This window comes from Cucurbita pepo, chromosome 1 (assembly GCF_057944985.1).
Source record: "Cucurbita pepo subsp. pepo isolate OVF chromosome 1, ASM5794498v1, whole genome shotgun sequence".
Lineage (NCBI taxonomy): Eukaryota > Viridiplantae > Streptophyta > Magnoliopsida > Cucurbitales > Cucurbitaceae > Cucurbita > Cucurbita pepo.
The window spans coordinates 9,827,678-9,837,001 of NC_141798.1; the positions used below are offsets into that span (position 1 = coordinate 9,827,678).

At 39.2% G+C, this 9,324-nt stretch overlaps 1 protein-coding gene and 2 pseudogenes across 1 annotated transcript; all 3 read left to right on the forward strand.

The window, feature by feature from the left end:
• The first annotated feature begins 148 nt into the window (after positions 1-148).
• On the forward strand, positions 149-719 carry LOC147794654 (aspartic proteinase CDR1-like). The gene is made up of 2 exons (XM_087128194.1): positions 149-342; positions 404-719. Exons 1-2 carry the CDS (start codon positions 149-151, stop codon positions 717-719), a joined length of 510 nt encoding a protein of 169 aa, XP_086984320.1.
• Positions 720-974: 255 nt separating this feature from the next.
• On the forward strand, positions 975-1,853 carry LOC111778386 (aspartic proteinase CDR1 pseudogene; annotated as a pseudogene).
• An 8-nt stretch (positions 1,854-1,861) lies between these two features.
• LOC147794655 (aspartic proteinase CDR1 pseudogene) lies at positions 1,862-2,239 on the forward strand (annotated as a pseudogene).
• Positions 2,240-9,324: the final 7,085 nt, after the last annotated feature.

Here is a 9,324-nt window from a genome sequence, read left to right on the forward strand (position 1 = left end):
GAAAATTACTATTACTATTCGATCCTTCAAACTCAACAAGATAGTTATTGGATGTGGCTATGTGAACGGCCGCAATTTCAACCGAGATACCTCAGGAATTATCGAACTCTGCGGCGGTGCTCTCACTTTGATCTCTCAAATGAGCAAAATGGCCGCCGTCAAACGACGGTTCTCGTATTGCTTGCCGACCTTCTTCAATGACAAAAATGTAATAGGCAAAATAAGCTTCGGCAAAAAGGCCATTGTTTCAGGGCGAAAAGTCGTTTCTACCCCTCTCGTGTTAAAAGAACCCGATACCTTCTATTACCTAACTCTCGAAGCAATGTCCGTTGCAAACAAGTGGTTAGAGGCCGCGAACGACATGTCAAATATTGACGATTCTGCCCCGGAATTTGTACAAAAGTGTCGCTACGACGTTGGCGCGTGTTGTTAAAGCGAAGCGAGTAGATGATTCGATTGGGGTTTTGGATCTCTGCTTCGCCCCGCGTAGTGTTGATGATTTGAATATTCCGGTCATTACGACGCGTTTTGCTGGCGGCACCGACGTGAAATTGTTACCGTTGAATACATTTGCAATGGTGGCAGATAATGTGGCTTGTTTGGCTTTAGCACCGTCGGCGAATTTTGCCATTTTTGGAAACTTGGCGCATGTGAACTTCTTGGTCGAATACAATCTCGAGCGCAAAAGATTGTCATTCAAATATAACGTTTGTGTTTAAAGACGACAAGTCGTTTCTCCATTGTTTGTTTTTTTATTACAGTTATTTCTCTTCCAAAACCACATGGTTAGGCAGAACATCCTAACCAAATTTGAAGAAGAGGATTATTTATGAAGCGCACATAAACAGTATCTAAAATTAAATTATTTTAATTTGTTATTTTATAACCGTTTTCTTTCATGCATATGAAATTCCCATGCAAACTCTCTCTCTCTCTCTCTCTCTAAATCCCATTACGTATAAATATCGGAGGCCATGGTTACTCAAATCCTCATCTCTATATCAATGCCTGCCATTTCAATCTTCTTCTCTCTCCTCCTCATCTCCTTTCGCTTCACCGCCGTCTATGGCGGCGGCATTGGCTTCACCACCACTCTCTTCCACCGCGATTCTCCACAATCACCTATCCGCAACCAATCTCTCTCTCACTACGACCGCCTAAATAACGCCATCCGCCGTTCTATCTCCCGTGCCGACGCTCTCTTCCAACGCGCCGCCGCTCTCACCGACAACACCATCGAATCTCCAATCTCCCCTGGCGGCGGCGAGTATGTAATGTCTGTGTCAATTGGAACCCCGCCGGTGGCTTACGTGGCCATAGCTGATACGGGCAGCGATCCAGCGTGGACTCAATGCATGCCATGTAAGAAATGTTACCCCCAATCAAAACCCATTTTTGACCCCAAAAAATCCTCCTCTTTCCGTCACGTGCCTTGCACGTCCAATACCTGTCAGTCAGTGGGCGGCGCCACATGTGGGGACCAGGGGTCTTGCAATTACAGTATTGTGTACGGAGATCAAACCTACTCTAAGGGAGAGTTGGGAACTGATACGATCACCATCGGGTCAACGTCTGTGAACATGGTGATTGGATGTGGCCACGAGAGCGGCGGCGGGTTCGGCACTACCTCCGGTGTCATCGGACTCGCCGGCGGCGAACTCTCTATAGTCACTCAAATGAGCAAAAAAAGCGCCGTGAGCCGGAAATTCTCCTATTGCTTACCGTCGGTATCGAGTCAAGGAAGTGGCAAAATCAACTTTGGCAAAAACGCCGTCGTTTCGGGTCCTGGTGTCGTTTCGACCCCACTGGGCCCCAGCACGATGTATGTCACGCGGTCGGAAACGCTGTCGTAAAGGACAACATGATCATTGACTCCGGGACCACATTGAGTTACATTCCGAAGGAGATGCACGACGGCGTCGTTTCGTCGATGGCGAAGATCATCGGATCGAAGCGGGTGAAGGATCCCGGTAACTTTTTTGGTCTGTGCTATTCTTCAGATGGCCACGACGTGAATATTCCGGCCATCACCGCTCATTTCGCCGGCGGCGCTGACGTGAGGTTGGGGAAGGAGAATATGTTTATGAGGGTGGCGGGTGGTGTGAGTTGCTTGATGTTGACGCCGATGACGGCGAGCGACCCGTTTGGGATTTGGAGGAATATAGCGCAGGCCAATTTCTTGATCGGATATGATTTGGAGAGGAACACCTTGTCCTTCAAACCAACCGTCTGTGCTTAGAACTTCAAACTCTCCGACTAGGTTGTTTTTTTTTTTTTTTTTTTTTTTTTTTTTTGTATTTATTAAATTACATATTTTGATAAATATACCAAAATAATGGTTTGGCTTCATTGATAAATATACCATAATACATATTTATATTCTCTCTCTAAATTACCATATAATCCACGTCGATCCTCTTCCTACCGCCACGTGTCTTGCATTTAATCTCTAAATTACCATATAATCTCATGACATGTCACAGATGCTTCAACCAATCACTTCCCGCTTTTAATCCACGTCGATCCTCTTCCTACTGCCACGTGTCTTGCACTTCCAATGCTTGCCGCGACACTTTCGCTGTGGGCTCCACAACCGAACCTGCTATGGTTATAGCTTAGGATAGGAATATACATGGTCCGAGTTAGGTTTAAGATTTTTTTTTTCACCAAACCCTGAAGTTTGGGTTGGTTAGATTCGTAACTCAATCTAACCCGAAAATTTTCACCACCCAATCCAACCCTCGGTCTTGTTAAAAAAATTATTATTTAATTTTTTTTTATTTATCCACACTTTATAATTATTCAGATAAAATATTAGATAAAAGATAATTAAAAATTTACAAATAAACACAAGTCAATTTATAATTATTTAAAAAAATTGAATCAAACAACCTGCCAAACCAAATATTAAAAGTATCTTTAAAAATATTTATATAAGAAACTAAAAAATAATAAAATAAAATATTAAGGTATTTTTAAAACTATATATATATATAATTAAAATATATATATATAATTAAAACAAAACAAAATTAATGTTTTTGATTGGTGTCAAATTTGAGTGGGATTGTTCTAAATTATGACAAAGTATCATTCTGTGTAAACTTCTTAGTATATTTTATATATTTTTATTTGGTTCGGGTCAACTTGAGAGTTTTGTCTCATGAACTCAAAACCGAACCGAATCAGTTTAGGTTTAGAAAAATGAACCCAAACCAACTCGAAAATCTAATCCAACCCAACCTGAACTATAAGGATTGGGTTGGTCCGGATTGTTGGGTTGTCGGGTTGAATGTACACCCCTAATTTCAACATGGAGAAGTATTTTGAGATATGAGTTGAATCGATCAAACTTTGGTTAATTATATTAAACAGGATCATTTGTGATTAATTTTTATTTGACGTTAAAATTGGGTGATTCACGTTAAATCAATCTAATCAACTGTAGATTAAAGAACTTATATAAACGAGATGTGTCCAATTTATTTAAGTAATAGAAACCCTGTTTCAAATTACTTCACGGGAGAAAGACATGTATCAAGATATCTTACCTTCTCTATTGCTAATTCACACCATGAGATTCTTGCGAGTCTCATGACGGCTTTTGGACCATCCACTATAGGATATGTTTGCATGGGTCAATATCAAGATAATCTCTTTGAGAAACTATTATCATTTAAAAAAATAATGTTAACGTTACCATGACAATAAAGATTTTATTTTGAATATTTCTTTATTGAAAAATATTCTTTTCATGACTTGATTTCATTACGAACTTGTAAAAGCACAAAGTAAAACACGCATTTAAAACAAAACATAAATATATATTTTTTTAACTTTGAATACATTTTGGCCCAATAAAACAAAACTTAAAACGTTAAATAGTTGAAATATGGTGTGGTTCTATATGATACATACTCTAGATCTGCTATACTTTCGATCAGCTTCTTGTACTTGAAATTATGGAAAACACGAAGTGAGTACAAAGACTCAGTAAATAGCCTACTTATTTGCTCTTAATCATGTCCTTTGTGTGCAAGGGCACCATACTCTTCCTTGACTTGTTCTTGTCCTGAAGGACCGACTTGTTCTTGTCCTGAAGCTTAGGTCCTTCAGTTATTTTCTTGAATTTTGAGTTTTGTCATGGTCTAGTCCAAGGACCTTGATCCTAGGTTCTAAGGTCTTAACCTTGAATCTAATCTAAAAACCTTAATTATAAGGTTATGGGTTTTTATTCTCACATCCATATTATAGTTCTTATTCTTAATCTTATTCTTGGTTCTTTCCTTATTTCTTGTTTTGTTCCCTAAGACATTTCTCCTAAGATTTATGGTACGAGTTATGAACCTGACAACTCGTGTCCAAAACTTCATACATTCTAGGGTGACACAGTCTGTACCTACACTTAAGCATTCTTATATTTCAAGCAGTGTAGTCTGAAACCTGCGTTCCAGGCTTCTCATATTTCAAGCGATGCAACTTGAAAACCTATGTCTGAGGCTTCTTACATTTCAAACGACATAGTTTGAATACGTACGCCCAAGGCTTCATATGTTTCAAATGACATAGTCTAAAACTTACATCTAAGGTTTCTTATGTTCCAAGCGATATATGGTCTGAGTCATGAAGATGCTATATTATGGGAGGTCTAAGAGTTTCTTGAGTTTCTAAGTCTAAATACCTTATCCTTTATTGTTTTTTGTTTTAATGGATATATTGTTGGTCTTTTCCTTGATTTTTGTCCTTATAACCGTTCTTTTAGTTTCTTAGGTTCTTAATTCTTGAGACATAAGTCATAACATACTTTCTTAAGCCATATTTAAATCTTATGAACGTATGAGTTATTCAAAATATATAAAGTCATAATATGTTTCTTAAAAGTACTAAAAAGTCCTCGATCTTGGTTAGGACGCAGGGGTAAGTTTTGGTTTAAGTTCATAATATGCTTTTACTTATGCCCCTAGCTTGGTTTAAGTTCTAAACTTCATCCAAATAATTTGATACCTTGAACATATTCTTATGTCCTTATAAATAGACTTTTATTAAAGTCTTAAGTCATTTGGAGGTATTTTGGTCATTTTACATATAATTCTTGGTTTTCTCTTTTAAGTGTTCCAATCACTTTTAAACTTTTGAACACTTTTAAACTTTTATGTAATTCTTATCATCATAACACCAGGCTTATTATAAAAGTTCATGACATTTGGATCCATTTGGTTCTTGAACAATAGGTAAACAATAGGTAAACATTCCTTGATCATGAGCAAAATGCTCGGTGTTTAGGTACTTAACACACCGTTCTTGACTAACTTCTATGATATTCCTCTAAAAATTACTTAACTTAAGGCTCATATTTAAATCCAAGTTATTCCTGCCATTATTGCTTAAGAAAAATTCAAGATGGCTACTTACCTCATTGTTGACACTTGGGTCTTTGGTTCTCGAGCTTCCGATATCCAAATCACTTCGAATTTTCATTGAACTAGAAGTTTGTTTGAACCGGAAGTTTCTTTGATAGATACCTCTTTTGAGTCTAGTTTCTTTGAACCATAAGTTTTTATGACCTCAACTTGATCATAACTCTCTTTTTCTTTAAACTTTTGTGGTCGATGCTTCCAACCAGTCCTTCTCTTCATTCGCTAAATGATATTTATGTGTGAACATGTGTTGCTTTAGAGATTTGTTTCTGTCTTCCTCCTTCAACATAGGTATTGGCTTGGTGTTTCTCTCCACCATTTGGGTGACCACTGACAAGGATTTTTACTGGTCTAATGAACTCGACTGTCAACAATTCATTCAGTTGTTTGTAGAATTCAGTTAGCTCAGGTTTAGCCGTATGACACACATTTGTGGCAGGCGATCTCGCCCCCAATATAGTATCAAATCTCATGATTTATCTGCCCATGTGGAGATAAATACTTTATCTCAATTTCTGATCTTACATCGCACTGTTTCTGTAGTGATCGTGAGGCTTGTGTTGGGGTTGACTAACTTGAGCTTCCCTCTTCAACTATGGCAATGGCAACGAGCGTGGGTTCCTCATTGGTAAGATTCATTCTCAACTGTAGCGCTGGCATCATCTTTCACCCCTTTTGGTCGACGGGCGATTGTTTAAATGATTTTCGGGTTGGACTCCATTACAACTAAATATTTTGCTAGGGGCATGAGAATGATTTTGTGTTTAAGCAAAAAAATCATCCCTAACACGATGTCGAAGTCGTCCATCTTGACAATCACGAAATCAGTTTGTCTCATCCAAGTATCTATCTTGATCGGAGTTCTCTTTGTAACCCTCTAGACAGGTAGGACGTTGAATTGACAACTTTCATCTGTCTTGTATTTCAATACCATAGGATGTTTGATTGTTTCGCTTCGGTCTTGTCATGAAGTTGTGGGTGGCTCCAGAGTCGACAGTAGTGTTATTGGACGCTCTGTGGTTGACCAAGGCCTCAACATACATAAGACCGCGTTCCACTGGCTGTTCGATCTCATCCACACTCTTCTAAAGAGCAAATAAATACTCTAGGGCCCTCATGCAGGGGCTTTCCACATCTTCGACTAACGGTATGTCTACTTCAATTGTCTTGTACTCAACTTCTGAGTTCATTCTGAATTTTTCTTGGAAAGCATAGAGTGCTGCCTTTTCTGGGCACTCGATTTCTTGGTTGGCTCCCTTTCATATGAAGCAAGACAAGGGGCCTTAGTTTTGCTTATGATCGTTTTGACTGTGATGTCTCTGCCATAGAGTTCTACCTCTCAGTTGGGAGGACTAGCATTCTCTTCCTCCACCTTTGAGTTCGTTACTTCCCCCACATTTGGGGGAGTTGGGTCGATAATTTTTATTTTCACCACTCACGAATACCTGGTTTTGTCTTATCTCTTGGAGTTGATTGAAACTAAGATCAAACATTCGTTCGACTATAGCATAGGTCATGGAAAGGTCTTAAACTCTTTGTTTGTAGAGTTTTGTCTTCACCCACGACTTCAACTCCTTAACAAAACTGAAGACCTTATCTTTCTTTGACATATCACGAATATCTAACGTAAGCCTAAAAAACTGCTTAATGGCAATTATCTCAATATTTTCTAGGAATAATTAAGAGTGGAGTTCTTGTTTTAAACACCCCCAAGTGTCCATAGTACATCGACCATCTTGAATGTCCATGTACTTGGATCTCCACCACAACTTTATATCGTCAACTAGATGCATTGTTGCCAACATGACCTTCACTTTTTCTGCCACGGTATTTGCTCTCCCAAGTGTCCATAGAACGATTGCTTGATGCGCATTGTTTAAGCTCTCGATGCGTTCTTCCATTCGAACAAAGAGCTCGTCGAGCTATCCCTACGCTCGAAGCCACTAGCCGTTGTGGCCTTATCTTCTAGGGCTTCGACCCTATCATTAATTCATGGAATTTCACTCATGTAGAGTAACTGCTCTTCGATTTCTACTAGTCGGCCTGGGACTTGTCTAGTTGTTTTGCAATGAACATCTTTGTGTATTACGATCTAAGGAGCTGACTTGGCTCTGATACCACTTATTACAATTGCACTCCTGCGGCAGAAGAATAGTGATTATGTTGCACTTGTTCTAACCAATGAACAAGTTAATTGTGTGAAATTTGAACTTCGCGGACAATATCAATACGTTCTAAACAATTTTAAAGAAAGCAATGTTACAAGCTAAAAACGAGTACGTAACAACGACTTTGATAGATATAACCTAGATAGGAAGAATTGACGACTTTGAGCACGGGTGTAGACAAGATTTCGGTGACTAGGTCATACACCCCCGTATTGGCACAACAATAATAGTAAAGGCCTATCTAACATGAAAGTAAGTAAAAGGAGTTTGGAACGAGCATGCGGTCATAAACAACACGTCCTGGACAAGCATGACCAGAACATCTAACATGCGGCCATAGACAACACGCTTTGGACAACTATGATCGTGACGCAGAGCTCCCGAGTAGCCCCTCGCCTCAACCAGCAGCATTAATTATTTGAAAAAAAAATATAGAAGAGGTGTGTATAAAATTATGCCCAGTAAGCAATCTACTTGTAAGCTCTCATCGTATCCTAGACTTATCAGAAGACCACATACTTTACTCTTGGCTCCAGGGGAACAACATCACTCATAGACTTAGGTAGTGAACTTAGTACGCGGTCGATTGATGTCCTGACTTGAGGTGCTACCACATAAAACTCACTCTTTGGTGGGGACAATAGGGTGGTGGTGCTACATGCTCGTCACCCATAGGAGCTTAGCTAGCAAACTTGTCCTATAGGACCATATAGTCACCCAAAGTCGAGGTGTGACCCTCTATTCGTGTCAGCTCCAATGATTATCTGTGTGATCTAGGCCCTTCTACATGATAGATATGCCATGCAGGATAATGAATAGAACTATTAGGGCACACGACCCTAACCGGCCCCATGCCTAACTCGATGATACTCATATCGAAATAGAAAGGGAAGTGGATGCTCCATAGATAATGTATAGGCTACTATCAGCCTATGAGGCTATCTTTGTTTTCTTGGGTTACCGTGGTGATCTAAGTCTCTAGGGCGGCTTGGTGACTCTAACATGAAATCATGTCTCTAGGTTTCCTTGTTCGGACTTCTCGAGTCTAGTTCAGTCGGGAGCACAAGGGACTGGACTCGCTAGTCGTCGCTCACATTTCTAAGATGCTCAGACAATTGTAGGCGTCGTTCCATCCTAGATCACAGTCTAGCCTAATTGACTCTAACGCCCAAGTCTTAACCCGTTTCTAGAACTTACACTCTAAAAGGAGATCATACATTCAATCACCTATGGTTAATGTACGTTAAATTATACATATAGTCACACATGTTCAACAGGGCGATAACATCCATCAAGCATCCAGATTACAGATCACAAATTTCTCATCCTCTTTTCCAGCATAATTATGTACAAAGCAGTAGTAAAGAGTTCATACATCATTTAAGGTATAGTTTTCATACATCTACAGCAAGTGTGACTAAACAAACGCTTAACTAGTCATAAAAAAAACTTTAAAACATGTTGAAAACTGTCCTTAAATATACTAGCATGCATGCAATTCTAAGTCATCCCTACAAGTATTACTTACCTGAAATTCGTGTGGCTACTTAAATGATTGTTGTGTATGTTCCTGAGTTGAATCAACTCTCCAGAAGAGTCATACAAAAAATTATGGAAATTCTTTGAGTATCCTATACAGACAAAAATAGGATTATCATTAAAATCGGGATAAAAAACTAACAAAAGAAGGTCGAATGGATCGAAAAAAGCGTGGCTCACACTCTCACAAGTGTTGCAAT

Coding starts and splice junctions, on each gene's coding strand:
- LOC147794654 (XM_087128194.1), top strand. CDS start 149: ATGGCCGCCGTCAAACGACGGTTCTCGTATTGCTTGCCGACCTTCTTC. Junction 343..403: donor ATGTCCGTTGCAAACAAGTG/GTTAGAGGCCGC, acceptor TTTGTACAAAAG/TGTCGCTACGACGTTGGCGC.